Source organism: Hypanus sabinus (assembly GCF_030144855.1).
Source record: "Hypanus sabinus isolate sHypSab1 chromosome X1 unlocalized genomic scaffold, sHypSab1.hap1 SUPER_X1_unloc_11, whole genome shotgun sequence".
In the NCBI taxonomy this organism is placed as follows: Eukaryota; Metazoa; Chordata; class Chondrichthyes; order Myliobatiformes; family Dasyatidae; genus Hypanus; species Hypanus sabinus.
The window spans coordinates 163,476-178,934 of record NW_026778959.1 but is presented as its reverse complement, the minus strand read 5'-3'; the positions used below and the strand labels follow the sequence as shown (position 1 = coordinate 178,934).

Below are 15,459 nucleotides of genomic sequence, written 5' to 3'. Positions count from 1 at the left end.
CCCCGAGTAGTTAAAAAAAAAATCCCTTCACTCGCAGTCTGCTTGTCTTCTTGTGTATTAAGTTTTTCTTTCAATTTTAAGTTTATATTTCAATATGACATATGTAAAGCACACCAGCTCCATTTTCTTTCAATAACATTCTTGTTGGTTTTAAGGGTTGGATAATATTTGATTAATTTAACAGAAACTATTGACTTGGTGAGAATTATCCAGGCTGCAATCAGCTCTATATTTTACTTTTGTTTATACTAAGATTATTTGTGGAAGGATGGAACATACTTTCATTTTGATGCCAAATGTGTATTTATCCTAATTGGAGACGGTCCTGATATGGCCCAGGACAGCTAATTGCTTCCTTTTGCTTTTTTCATGGGTATCCAGGCTGCAAAGATCTGTTTGGGTTTTTCTAAGGTTCCAAATGGTGTATAAATACAATTCTGTAGCAAAGAACTGCAAAGCAGGTGACATTAGTATGTTCTTGCCTTGATAATTGTTTTTTTAAATTCAGAATTCTGACTGCTTCCCCCTTAAAACCGGTTTGCATTTTACTTGGCTTATTACAAATGTTAATACCTAAACTATTTGTGAATGCTTCTGGCTAATAGAATGCTCAAGACAATGAGATTGTGGTGCTACTCTAGTCCATGCAAAACAGGTATCTACAGTGCATGAGGGACAGCTTAATTTGAAAAAAAATCTGATATTTACAAGTATCAAATGACTTTTAGTCCATAACACTCAAAGGCCGTCGGTGAGCTGGTGTGTAGTATCATTCAGCTGCACAATAGACCTGGAAGAAGCTGTTTTTGGGTCTTGCTGTCTTGGCTGAGATATTTCTGTATCTCCTACCAATTGGCAGGAGATTGAAGGGATGACAGGAGAGTGGTTTGAAGCTGACCAATGAGAAACTGCTACCCTTGAAAAATAAATTAAACCATCACCTTTAAGAACAGTTAAACTTTGTCAAGTTATTCCAAATTTATGTTAATGTGTTTACCTGTTATTAGTTGGAGTATTGCTGGCATATGATGGAGCTGCTTGTTAATAGTGGTCCAAGACCAAGGGTTCCCAACCTTTTTTATCAATTCAATGGACCAATACTGTTAAGTGTATTTCTACGTATAGTCTTAATTGTTTGTAACTCCATGGTTAAATTTCAAGTCATCACTTTTACTGTCACATCGACCATAACTGCTGGTACAGTACGCATTAAAAACGAGGCATTTTTCAGGACCATGGTGCTACATGAAACAGTACAAAAGCTACACTGCACTGCGTAAAAACAACATAAAAAAACTACACTAGACTACAGACCTATATCGTTGATTCAGAAGATCCATATCATTTGATGTAGACCATTGGCTTTGCGACAGTGCTCTTTAATTTTGTCCTTTCTCTGCAAGGATGAAAATGACGACGATGATGATTGGAATCCATGCAAAGCTGCTGGTGTTTGTCTCATGTTACTTGCAACCTGTTGTGAAGATGACATCGTTCCACATATACTCCCATTTATTAAGGAACACATCAAAAATCCAGACTGGAGATACAGAGATGCAGCAGTGATGGCATTTGGCTCTATATTGGAGGGACCTGAACCCAATCAGCTTAAACCACTAGTGATACAGGTAGCAGTACATCCTGTTGCATTTGTATTTTCAGTCATGGCAACTATGAGTCTCAAATATTGTGCTTTGAAATTTTGCTGTGGCTTGGTTATAAACATTGGGTATTAGCAATGTGTGCTGCTGACTTTCAGTAAAATTTGCTTAGGTTTTTGAAGAGTATTACCAGATTAGGCAATAAAGCACATGACTTACGAAATCAGATAACTGAGGAAAACGTATTTGAGTGAAGACGTGATGATTTTAATTGAGAACTCATAATTTTGCACTGCAGCTTGTTTTAAAGAGTTGAGGTCTTTCTCAGACTGGTGCAAAGCCTTGGAATCCCAAAGGCACGCAGTCGGTGAACCCTAAGAGCAGGAGCCAACATCGTAAGGAACTGAAGTTTAAGTGCAGCTCCAGGTCAGGGTCTTCAACAGAACCCCATCCACCTTGAAAAGGAAAAAGAAAGACATTAAAGGTAGAAATAAGCTGTTTCTGCAGATGAGCTGTCTAGTGCCACCTTAGCTCTGTCCAGTTGGCACCATAGTTGGCAAGGTGTCTTCTCAGTAGTGATATCCTCTAGTGAGAATGGGGTTGAGAAAGATAATATATTGACCATGGTGGCTTGAATGGCCTAATTCTGCTCCTTTGTCTTATGATTTCTCACTTAAATGTTGCCAAAAGCAAATATTTGGCAGTTTAGTCATTTTTTAAATGTCCTTGGTGTGTCATTTTTGATTGAAGGCGATGCCCACGCTGATCGAGCTAATGAAGGATCCTAGTGTTGTGGTTCGGGATACTACAGCGTGGACAGTGGGTCGGATTTGTGAGTTGCTTCCGGAAGCTGCCATCAACGACGTATATCTTGCTCCATTACTACAGTGTCTCATTGAAGGCCTAGGTGCTGAACCTAGAGTTGCTTCTAATGTGTGTTGGGTAAGTTACAAGTTAATTTAGTGTCAGAAAGTTCAGCTACTGATTCATGGTTTCATTTCAAAATTTGAAGACTGCAAATAAGTGGTTTTAAGCTAGGGTTTGATTGTTTTAAGCCACTTGCCCAGTTCAGTTCTGTTAGTTGTAGAAGAGGATGTGACAGACAGATGCTGATATTAATAACTTCCAACTGTGGCTCGCTTCCTTTTCATGCTCATTTTAGTTATTTCTACAGAGAGGATCTACAATGTCGGCTGTACACTTTCTACCATTATCAGCCATGAGTTGTACCTTATTCTAAGCATGAACTTTGAGGAGGTTAATCTACTAATTTTTGAAATAGTCGTTTGTATTTAAGTGTGGTTAAAATTTGTAAAGTCCATTATTTGCAAATGTCATTTTATGCCCGGCTATATTTGACAAATGTGTGATACATTGGAGGAAGTCAGTGAGTACAGGTGTCAAACACCACCAAGAGCTGGCTTTGTCTTTAGCAAGTTGATCCTAAGGCTGTTATTGATTCCATCTGTAGTATCAGATGATGAAAGGTTAAGATCACAAACCATCACAAGCATCTTATGAAGTATTTGTGAGGATGATAATTGGGCAATGAGAAAATGATCTAAGACTTAACTATTCAGATGGTTATCTCATTTTTTCCTCTTTTTGTATTTGCATAGTTTTTGTTGTTTGCATGTTGGTTGGTTGTCCATCCTGTTGCGTGCAGTGTCTTTCATTGATTCTCTTGTGTTTCTTGTATTACACTGATTGCCTGAAAGGGTTTTTTTATGGTGCCATATGCACTTAAATATTGAACTTTGGATTTGCTCCCGCTCTCTTGCACGACCACCCCCCTCGCTCACCCTGTCAATGTGGTCTTTTTCTGTAGGCATTCTCCAGCTTGGCAGAAGCAGCTTATGAAGCTGCAGATGTAGCAGATGATCAAGAAGAGCCTGCGACCTACTGTTTGTCATCATCTTTTGAATTGATAGTACAAAAGTTGCTGGAAACTACTGATCGGTAGGAGATCTATCTTTACTGCTATTTAGTTCATCTGAATTGGCAACAAATGGTTGAGATTCAGGTTTATCACATGTACATTAGTATACAGTGAAACGTGTCATTTGCAATCCAGGGAAGTGCTGGGAGCAGCCTGCAAGTGTCACCACAATTCCTGTTCCAACAGCAAAACAAGCCCCTTTCTTACCCTCACATCCCCATCACCAGTCCCAGGGCATTGGGCCTCAAGCCACCAGTCTCTCCTGGATAAATGAGTGATTTAACTACACAAAACAGATTTCCTGCAATTCTTAAAATTAAAGCTTATTTTGATACATGATAATTGAAGCTAAGTTGTCAGTTACTGTTTAGTCTTGAATCCAGTAAATCGGGTCATTGGTTAATCAGGGCAGCTGCTTATTTGGGGGCACTCTTAAAGAACAAATACTAATTGAGAAAATAACAGGAATTCCCTTTGTTTATTTGAGACATACAACTTAATTGGGACAGGAGACTGTTGCCAAACAGTGCATTAACTTAGAGACAACACCATGCTTAGAGTGAACGGATCTTAAATTGTCAGTTGTGTGTGTGCATGTTCAAAAGGCAGTGATTTTTTTGTCACTGACAGTCGGTAAGAAATAAATAAGACCATTTGTAACTTTTGCTCACTGCAGTTTCAAGCATTCATGCTTGGAGATGCCAAAAATGGGAGAGAAAATGAAACAATTTCAGCAAGTTAGGAACTGGGAAGAATTTGAAGGTATTGACAGTATTATGATGAAAATGAAGATTTGGAGGATACAATTGTATGAAGGCAGTCCATTGTCTGCGCTGATAGTTAATTTGCAATCTGTCAAAAGAACAGCAGTGAACACTGAATGAACTCCATTGATATCTATTAGGAACTAATACCGTTTTATAGAATTGTAGTATTGGTAGTGTTCTAATAATGGCACACATTTGTAACCAAGTTCAATGCTCTTTAGGCCTGATGGACATCAGAATAATTTGAGGAGTGCTGCCTATGAGGCATTGATGGAGATTGTCAAGAACAGTGCCAAGGACTGCTATCCAGCTGTGCAGAAAACAACTTTGGTTATCATGGAAAGGCTACAGCAAGTATTGCAAATGGAGGTCTGTATATAAATGTAACTCAGTTCCCATTTGAAAATAGTGCCATGTTTTACAGTTGTGAGTAAAATAGTGATCTAGGTAGTATAATGGACAGCAAACTTTTTATAATTTAAAGGCTGCTCAAAGCCTATAGGCAGAATGTTGGCAGAATAATTAAATGCCCAGGGTTGTTGTGCACCTTAGTTTCTTTGGCAGAAGTGCTTTAAGATGTGTTTGCTGCTCAAACACATCTTACGTGATTATTGAAATGTATGTGTAGTTCTACATCCTCCTATTTAACAAACTCGTGCCTGTGCCTTAAAATGCTGTCATGAAGTGGCATAGCACTAGTGTAAATGTTTGTAGGCCGTGCAGCTTGCAGGTTGCCAAAACCAGCACATTGCCCACTGTCTTGCAATTAGTTTGGCCAAGAATGTTTTGGGATGCCACATGATTTTAAGGGATTCTGTTAATTAGTGAGACTGTAGTTTGAATTTGTGTAAATGTTTAAAGTTCTTGCTGATTGTAGTTTTGTTCTTTTCAGTCTCACATTCAGAGTACCTCAGACAGAATTCAGTACAATGATCTTCAGTCTCTCTTGTGCGCTACCCTACAGGTAACTCATTCCACATGATCTGGATAATAAGACCATAATTATGCTTTTACTTTGCTACTTTTTCTCATGCTCAGAATTTTGATGTCAAACATTACGTTTACCATTACGTTATTAAATTGGCTTCCTGATATGTGCCAAATTAAGCCAGATGAAGCAATTTATGTAGTTCAGGGGTTCCCAACCTTTTTATGTCATGGATTTGTACCATTAACTGAGGGGTCCGTGGACCCCCAGGTTGGTAACCCATCATCTAGGTCAGGGGTCGGCAACCCGCGGCTCCGGAGCTGCATGCGACTCTTTCATCTCTGTGCTGCGGCTCCCCGTGGTTTGTTAGTTTTTGAAATGTAATTCGAAATTTGAAGATTATGGTGATCTTGTACAATCTAAATAAAACATTGTGGAGACCCCATTTCCTGGCACATCCGAACCGGCTCACAATTAGCCACCATTCCGGCTAAGGGCAATAGCCTACGGGGGTTTGTGAGTTCGTGTCTTTTGGAGCATCCGCGCCCACGGGGACGGGTTGAGGGAGGCTTTAAAGCAAGGCTGTTTAGTTCGAATAAAGTTATCTTTGACTGCAGTGTCGTTATTAGAGCACTGCGTGTAGCACACCGCTACAACGTGTTTTTTTATCGCTATTAATATACATCACCACTGCCAATGCCTGACACCCGCCAGTGCGCGCTTTCTTTTAACTCTTCGATCGAAGGTAGGCTAACTATGGAGTAACCTTCAACCCAACGTCTTTTTTTCGGAGTTTAAAATGTTTTTGTTGCATGCAGAAATGTAATTTTGTTTTCTCTGCAGGAGTTCATCAATTTCATAAATGCAACACATTATAGTTTGTTTATACATAGCATAAAGGCAAAAAAAAACGTTGTATGCAGTATTATTTCATTTTAAATGTCATGGGTTTTGTGGCTCCCAGTGTTTTCTGTGGGAAATGGGTCCATATTGGCTCTTTCAGTGGTAAACGTTGCCGACCCCGAGGCAGGGTTGCTAGCTTGACACTCAACTCAGCACAGATAGAAAGTGTGCGAGGAGCCAGCTGGATTCAAACCCAGGACCACTCTCCATGCAGTGCAGTATGGGTGCCACTACACTGGCTAGCATAAGGCAGATCTTTCATCTGTAATTACAGAATTACTTAAGCCCCTTAGCCTTACTGGGTCATGGGCTACCAACAGCAGTTTGACAGAATCCTTGATTCTCTGCCAGTCTTTCAAGTTGTCCCCAGATGTAAGCCCATCTTTGAAGATCCTCCCTCTCCTAGGGATGAGGTCTTTGGAGCTCTGTCAGTGTTTTTGTAACTTCTTTTTTTACGGGATGGGGTTGCTAGCCCCATGCCCAACCCTCCTCCTCCTCAGCCGGGCTTAGAACCATCTATGGCAGAGTTACAGTTTAAATTTGCTTCTCTGAACACCTTTAATGATGACAAGTTCATGCACCACACAGAAACACATTGGTGATTATGAATTTTTCTGATAAAGTGTGAAATTAGTGTTTTTTTTAAAAAAAATATTAGTGATATTATTTCTCTTCATGAAGTTTTTCTTTCTGACTCTTAGAATGTTCTAAGGAAGGTCCAGCATCAGGATGCACTGCAGATTTCGGATGTGGTGATGGCTTCATTGCTGAGGATGTTTCAGAGCACTGCTGGTTCTGGGGGAGTGCAGGAAGATGCTCTCATGGCTGTTAGCACCCTTGTTGAAGGTACGTCTCAATTTAAGGACTTCATCTGCCAGCAATCATTTGGACTTGTGTTAAATAATTGATCGTGCTAAATGCCTCTTTTTGGATAAAGTCGAGTTTTATTTGTCATCTCTCTCCCCCCCTCCCCCCCCCCCCTTTCACAGCATGTTTTTTTAATATCCTGTTGCAGAGTCCAAATAGTCTCCAGGGGATTTATTTTTGTGCATGTCAGCAAGAGCAATCCTACACACGCTCATGTGTGCGCGTTACTAATATGATTAAAGATAGGCTAAATAATTGATAGTGAAGCCTGAATATTTGGGGCAGTCCACTAGTGTTCTATTTCAACCTTAAAAACGACCTATTTATTTTAAACATGAGGTTCTACAGATGCTGGAAAATCCAGAGTAACACACACTAAATGCTGGCTGAACTCAGAAGGTCAGGCAATATGGAGAGGAATAATAAGCCAACATTTCAGGCCAGCTATTGTCCATGTATAGCTTGTCCTTTTCATTTAGTGCCTCTTTTAATTCCTACTAAGTACAATAAACTAACTGCTTAAAAATCTGTCACTGCTAATTTTATTGGCGTTATTTCCTAGTCCGATCCAGACAGTTATTCTTTCAGTTTGCTCTCTAAGTGAAAGGCATTAGCTTTGTTTGCCTTCACATTCTATCTGGAGTTGTGCCTTATTGTGATCCTTGTGCTGTAGAGAGTCTTCAACTCATCAAGTTCCTGTTTATGATACGTGACTAAATATGGTGGGCTTTTCAGAGCTAAGTTCCATAATAAATTGCTGTATGAAATTCTCTTTGTGCTATACATTCTTCCATGTTATCCTTGATTTCTTCAGTCATAATGCAGATGAAAACAGCACTTTATATCAGAAGTGAGGCACCACAGTAGTGTAACGATTGGCACTATTACACTTTGGGGCATTACAGGGTTTTGATGGGATGGGGTTAAGGAGTTGTGTATCTTCACCATGGCTGCATGAGTTTCCTCCAGGTGCTCAGGTTTCCTGCCACATTCCAAAGATCTGGTTAATAGGTCATTGTAAATTGTCCTGTGATTAGGCTAGGATTAAATACCTGAGTTGTTGGGCGGTGCAGCTCATTGGGCTGGAAGAGCGTGTTCTGTGCTGTGTCTCTAAATTAAAAAAGTAAATATATAACACCATTTTTGCTTTGTTTTTCTGTGAAGCAGTAACGGGAGCCTTTAAGCCATTCTGACCTGTCATCTTCCCACAGTTGTTCCTTATTAACATCCAAACTGTTTCCACTCTACAGTTGCTATATCAAGGTACTGATACCTTGGAATTAAGCTGCCACCTTTCTGTAAATTCATCTAGAATTTTGAATTTTGTGGAGCGTTGTGTTCCCAGTCTTCGTAACCCTGTGACCATGTTTTGGTAATAGCTGTCATAATTGTTTCCTTGTTTTCCATTTGTCTGTTCTATTACTAATTTGTATATTCAGGTAGAGCTATAAGCACTGACTACATTTCTGTTCACACTTTCATTTTCTTTTCTGCCTCTCCCTTAAGCATTTTGGTTTTCATTCACACCTTTAACAAAGCAAGTCACACTTTTCCCTTTTGTCTTATTACACTCCAGAATCAGGTGGGTCTGTGGCTGCTTTACTAGGTGCACCTGTTCATTAATGTAAATATCTAGAATGGGGAAGAAATGGGATCTAAATTACTTTAAATGTGGAATGATTGTTGGTGCCAAATGGGGTGGTTTTACTGATACCCTGGGATTTTCACTCATCTCTAGAGAATGCTGCAGCAAACATCCAGTGAGCAGCAGTTCTGGGTGTGGAAAAGCCTTGTTAATCAGAGAGGTCAGAGGAGAATGGCCAGACAGGAAGGTGACTGCACGTATTACAGCAATGATGTGCAGATCATCTATGAACACAAACATGTCAAACCTTGAAGGCTACAGCTGCGTAACACCACAAACATGAGCTCAGTGGCCACTTTGTTAGGAACAAAAAGATACCTAATTCGGGCATAAATCGCTATAGTGAGGGGGGAATCGTTAACTGTCCAGAACTTTGATTTTGGGGAGGGGTGCTGTTCCTGAATTGGAGTTTTCAGGACCCTGTACCACCTAGTTCATGATAGTAGCAAGTAGAGGGTATAGTACAGATCATGAAGGTCCTTGGTAATGGGTGCAATTTCTAAGGCACTGCTTCTTGAACATTTTCTCTTTTTTTGTAATTTATTTTTTATTGAAGTTCATCATCAAACAAACATTTCCATAAGGTGTATTTCAGATACTGTACATATCATGTATTCATATTTGCCACAAATCCCCCACATATTTATCTGAGGTATACACTTATAGAAAAGAGGAAAGAAAGAACAAGCAAAAGGAGAAAGCTATGTACAAGTAGGGAGTGATCTTTTTTATACAAATTCATTGATTTATGAGAATAAAATCAGGTTTGAGGTGTTATGTAGTTAACCATTTTTCTCAGTATGAATCAAATTGTTCCAATTTATGATTAGCAGATGCTGTTATCTTCATTTTTTGTAAATGTCCATTGTAACTTCCATCCATGCATTTAAGGTTGGGCTCTCCTGGGTTAACTAATTCCTGGTAAGTCTTTTTACCAGCCATCAGCAGTATATTCATTAAATATGTATCTCTTTTCAGCCATTCTTGAGGTATATAGCGAAAATATATGGTCTTAACGAGGGGTGATTGATAAGTTTGTGGCCTAAGTTGAAGGGGTCAATTTTAGAAAACCTAGCACATTTATTTTTCAGCATAGTCCCCTCCTATATTTACACACTTAGTCCAGCGGTCGTGGAGCATACGGATCTTGGACCTCCAGAAAGTGTCCACATCAGGGGTGATTGATAAGTTTGTGACCTAAGGCAGAATGAGATGATTTATACATCTTCTGTTACATGCACATGCAGTTCAACTCAGTGATTATGCTGAAAGTTTGAAGTTAATAACTCATCTTTCTATCTTACGCCACAAACTTATCAATCACTCCTCCTCCCATTCTTTACTGTATGAAGTCGAATGCGTTTTAAGATTTGACAAACCCTTATACATGCTTGAAATGATTCTACTACCTTTCTCTGTGAATTGTATGCTTTTCTAAATAGCTCTATCAGGCATGTACTTGCCTTGGTTACATTTTTAACCCTCCTATTAACATACTGTCACATCTGCAAATACCGATTTAAAAATCTTGTTTTTCTAATAAGTGTTTCTCTTTAAGCATTTCAAAACTGAAGTGTTCTTTCATTATATATCAAAGCACTGTTATTCCTTTAGTTGTCCAGTCCTTAAATCTAGCATCCAGTTTATTCAGTGTAAAATCAGTCATATGCACACCATTTAAGAATTGCAATATCTCCCTCTAGTTTATATTCTTTTATAATAGTTTTCCATATTTTAAGAATCCATTTCACCATGGGTTATCAATAGTATTTATGTAACTTTGTAGGTTATCAGCCAAAATTGCCTGTATGGGGATGGAAAGTATCCTCTCAATGTTTTTCCATTGAGCGTCATATGATGGGTTGCACCAGCATATCACAGCTCTCAACTGTGCTGCAAAATAATAATCTCTAAGAGAAGGTAGGCCCCATCCCCCCCCTTTTCCTTTGCTAATTGCAAAGTTTTGAGGCGAACTCTAGGCCTTTTACCTTGCCATATATTGACTTGATTTTGGTTAATCTCTGTTGGTAGGGTCTGAAAGAGATATAATAGTCCGGACAATATATTTATTGGATTGAATCCTTGAACTGAGACTGAAAAAAGAATTAGGATCCATCTTGTTATATCTTCCTTAAATTTATTTATATATAGGTAGGTGGATAATTACATTCTGATAATTATGCCAAATCTTCTGGCATAATTATGCCCAAATATTTGAAAGACTCTGTTTGCCATGCCCAGGGATATCTACTTTCAATTTCTCTTGGTGGGCTATAGTTATGAAAGTAGTTGAGTTGAATCTATGTTGTTCTTGTATCCGGATAATTGACCATATTGTTCAAAGGATTGCATCAATTTAGGTAAGGAGTATGTTGGTTGCCCTAGACAAATCAAAATGTCATCTGCGTAACAAGCCAGTTTATGCTCTATCCCTTTAATAGTAATTCCCCTGATATCTTCATTTTGTCTGATGTATTGAGCTAGTGGTTCCAAATATAATGTGAAGAGTAGCAGTGACCACGCACAGCCTTGTCTCGTACCCTTTTCTAGGGTAAAACTGATAAATATCCATTGATTTTAATTCTAGCAGTAGGATTGTCGTACAGTACCTGTGTAGTTTTAATAATGGTGACTTCTTGAACATCTTCTGTTGCACAGTGTTAGACCATAAGACTTGGGAGCAGAACTAAGCCATTTGGACTCCATGGACTCCACTTCACTATTTCCTTTGATGCCCTGACCAATCGGGAAACCATCAACTTCCCCTTAAAATATACCTGTGGATTTAGCCTCCACCACAGTCTATTCCAGTGCGTTCCACAGATTCACTATTCTCTGGCTAAAATAATTCCTCCTTGCCTCTGTTCTGAAAGGTTGCCCCTCAATTTTGAGGCTGTGCCCTCTAGTTCTGGATGGCCTCACTGTAGGAAACATCCCCTCCATGTCCTTTCAACATTCAGTAGGCTTCAATGAGATCATCACATATTCTTCTAAGTTCCAGTGAGTACAGGCCTGAAGCTGCCAAATGTTCTTCATATGTTAATCCTTTCATTCCCAGAATCATCCTCCTGCGCCTCCTCTGGACTCTCTCCAATGACAACACATCCTTTCTGAGATATGGAGCCCAAAACTGTTGACAACACTCACATGATGTTGCCAACAGAGTCTGCAGCCTCTTGCAATCCTGTGAATTGGAACCTCATACTAGGCTGTGATCTGCACCTAGTTCTCCCATTCTAGTATTTAAACGAGTTTTCTCAGACCAGTGATTGGGACCTGCATTTATTTCTAACTTTAACTCTACAGTTTGTGATTCAGCTGAGAATCCTGAGGTTATTACCTTCTGTGTTCTGCTTTTTAATTTGGCCTCGTGTTGATTATTTCTCAACAAATCGTTAAATGAATCTCCCAACTGCCAAGGGTGGATATCCTTGGTGCAGCAAAGAATGTGTTCCCCTATTTCTGCTATACCATTCCTTCACTGCTGACCCCTATCCCAACCAACCCCTCCCCAAGTATGGACGTCTCTTGTGCTACGGCGCTATAGACACCATGCGGTATAAGAGTAGAATTAGACTATATGGCCAATTGAGTCTGCTCCACCGTTTCATCATGGCTGATCCAATTTTCCTCTCAGCCCCAATCTCCTGCCTTCTTCCTGCAACCCTTCATGCCCTGACTAATCAACCTTAAATCTGTCTGCCTTAAATATACCAATGACTTGGCCTCCACAGCTGCCTGCAGCAGCGAATTGAACAAATTCCTCTCCCTGGCTAGAGAAATACCTCTTCATCTGTTCTAACTGGAAGTACCGCTTTTTGGAGGTTGTGCTGTCTGGTCCTACACTCCTCTCTACTACCCCCCCCCCCCCCCCCCCCCCCCCAAATCATAGGAAATATCCTCTCCAAAACCACTCTGCTGAAGCTTTTCAACATTCAATGGTTTTCAATGAGACATGTTGACCATTTTCTTTGCAATCTATGCCCTCAAAAAAAGGTGACCATGATATTCCTTTAAATAAGAGAAAGGGCTGAGAGGGCAAGCGGTCCTGCCTTCCATATTTCTTTTGCAGGCTCACCCTCCTGTCCCTGTGCTTGGATTAAAATTTAAGTAATTTAAAAGGAGTAACTTTATCCTAAAACACATTGTGGGTTACATTCTCTATCTGCTGATGTCATGCTGTGCTTACAGCTTTAGCACATCAACTTCCTTGAACCAGTATTTCTGCAGATGTGTTCATTATGGGCTACCTGTTGTCAATTGGAATTTAATTGTTTTAATAGTACATGGTGCCTGTACCAACTTCCCTTAATTTAAATTTATTAATCGGAAGAGATGGTAAATCATAAAAGGGATTCTGCAAATGCTGACAATCCAGAGGAATTCAGTAGGTCAGGCAGCATCTATGGAGAGGAATGAGAAGTTGACGTATCAGGGAAGGGAGAAGCCAGAATAAGATGGTGGGGGAGGGGAAGGCACAAAAGTTGGCAGGTGAGGGGAAAGATTGGTGGGTGCGTTATCATTCACCTGCCGCTTTGTAACATCCCACGAGCACAAACCACTAGAAACATTGTGGCTAGGCCTTTTTCCCTCCTCTTAATATTCACTGAGCTTTGTCTCACCATTTTCCCTCACTATACACTTGCCAGGCCTTTCTGAATGTTATAGCTGTGACAATTTTTTCCACTAAGGCATAAAGGGTCTATTTTTACTTTTGGTAGTTTATATATTTCTACTCCATGCAAGTTTTGTTTGTGTAAACTCATTTTTTTAAAAGTCTAACACCTATCATTGAGGTTCAATACCAAATTCTTAGATTATTCTTGTTAATTCAATAAGCTTACCTGCATACATAAATGTAGAAAACCTGAATATCAAGTGCCCAGATAACTTTTGAAGAGAATATTGCAACCTCTTTCCAAGAGGTAGAAAATTATGCATTAGAGTTCCTCTTTTTTTGTTTTTAGTGCTGGGATCTGAGTTTTTGAAGTACATGGATGCCTTTAAGCCATATCTAGGGATTGGACTGAAGAATTATGCAGAGTATCAGGTAGGAATTTGATGCCTTTTTGTATTGGGATGATATTTGTTAGATTGATGGAAAAGATAAATGTCTCACCTGAAAAATTGATTTGTAAAATTACAATTCATCGAGTATGCAACAGGCATGGATCGTGCCACCTGAAGTACCAGCAGAACTACGTATGTTCAATTATTAAGGCAGACAATTATTAAATAGGATCTGATTTGGCAAAGCTATTAGCTTGTGTTTTCAAACTTGATTATTTTTGTTGAAGGTTTGTCTTGCAGCAGTAGGCCTGGTCGGTGATCTGTGCAGAGCGCTGCAATCTAATATGCTGCCTTTCTGTGATGAAATGATGCAGCTCTTGTTGGAAAATTTGGGGGTAAGTGTCTATGCTTCTTATCTTTTACATCCTTTGCTTTTACAGTTACAACTTTGCTTTTTGCTCCGTCAAACTGTCTATGGAATTTAATTAAGGACTTTACCTGAAGAGTTTTGATGTATATGTAATTATATTTGAAAGTATGGGTTGTGTATTATAAAATGGATTTGAATAATTTTGAATTAAGCTGCAATCGATATCCATTTCCCCTTCCTTTCCAGAATGAAAATGTTCACCGATCTGTGAAGCCACAGATTTTATCTGTGTTTGGAGATATTGCTCTTGCTATTGCAGGAGAATTTAAGAAGTATCTAGATATTGTCCTGGACACGCTTCAGCAGGCTTCCCAGGCCCAGGTAGACAAAGTGAGTACCACAAAAACATTGTAAAGTCATCTTCTGATTCTGGGTTTTGAAAATAGTTTCATCCCACACACAAATTGGCAGAAAATCTTAGCAAAATCATCTTAAAACTTAAGTTGGGTGAAAAATTAGAACATGAATTCTGCATATATTGTTAATTATACAATTTTTGCATCTAACTTTTTAAATGGGATGGATTTTAATTAATATTGTGCCTTTGTTCATTAGTTTGTGTTTAGAGATCAGGCTCATGCCACCCAGTTACACCCAAGTGGTCTACTAACCAGTATGTCTTTGGAATGTTTAAAGAATCAAGCACCCAGATAAAACCCACAAGGTCACGGGGAGAACGTACAAATTCCTTACTGGCAAGAATTGGAGTTTTGGAGGAAGGAATTGTTGGCTTTATGGCCATGTTTGTGAACGATGTGAAGATAGGTGGAGGGGCAGGTAGTGTTCAGGAAATGGGGTGTCAGCAGAGGATGGACAGGTTGGCGGAATGGGCAAAGAAGTGGCAGATGGGCTATTGGGAAGTGAACAGTCATGCACTTCGGTAGATGGAATAAAGTCGTGGACTATTTTGTAAATGGGGAGAATTTTGTAAGTAAGGATGTAATGCTGATGCTTTATAAGGTATTGGTCAAACTGCACTTGGAATATTGTGAGCAGTTTTAAGCCTCTTGTCTAAGAAAAGATGCGAGAGGAACCTCCAGAGGAGGTACAAAAGAATTATTCCCGGAATGAAAGGGTTAAAATATGAGGAGTGTTTGGCTCTGGCCCTTTACTCACTGGAATTTAGAATGTGGGGGGTGGTCTGGAGATGGGCTAGTACCAGAAGGCACACCCTCACCTTGGGGAAGTCCAGTTAGAATTTTTTCTTTTGCTTAGAGGGTGGTCAGTTTTGCTAGGACAGCTGTGCAGTCCAAGGCATTGGGTATACTTGGGGTTGAAGTTGAAGGATTCAACCTAATTCTCCTCAGCCTTGTAGTTTGCTGGTGCTGTAGTAGTGTTACACTAACCTCTGCACTGGGATGTTACTGTG

General features: G+C 39.6%; 1 protein-coding gene across 1 annotated transcript in view; it reads left to right on the top strand.

The window, feature by feature from the left end:
* LOC132385582 (importin subunit beta-1) overlaps positions 1 to 15,459 on the top strand; it is a 44,119-nt gene that overhangs the window by 22,820 nt on the left and 5,840 nt on the right. The window contains exons 10-18 of the mRNA XM_059957747.1: positions 1,404 to 1,628; positions 2,352 to 2,543; positions 3,430 to 3,560; positions 4,529 to 4,676; positions 5,200 to 5,271; positions 6,840 to 6,984; positions 13,618 to 13,700; positions 13,948 to 14,055; positions 14,277 to 14,420. Of these exons, the coding sequence (XP_059813730.1) occupies positions 1,404 to 1,628; positions 2,352 to 2,543; positions 3,430 to 3,560; positions 4,529 to 4,676; positions 5,200 to 5,271; positions 6,840 to 6,984; positions 13,618 to 13,700; positions 13,948 to 14,055; positions 14,277 to 14,420 (1,248 nt within the window). The remainder of the gene's footprint in view (positions 1 to 1,403; positions 1,629 to 2,351; positions 2,544 to 3,429; positions 3,561 to 4,528; positions 4,677 to 5,199; positions 5,272 to 6,839; positions 6,985 to 13,617; positions 13,701 to 13,947; positions 14,056 to 14,276; positions 14,421 to 15,459) is intronic.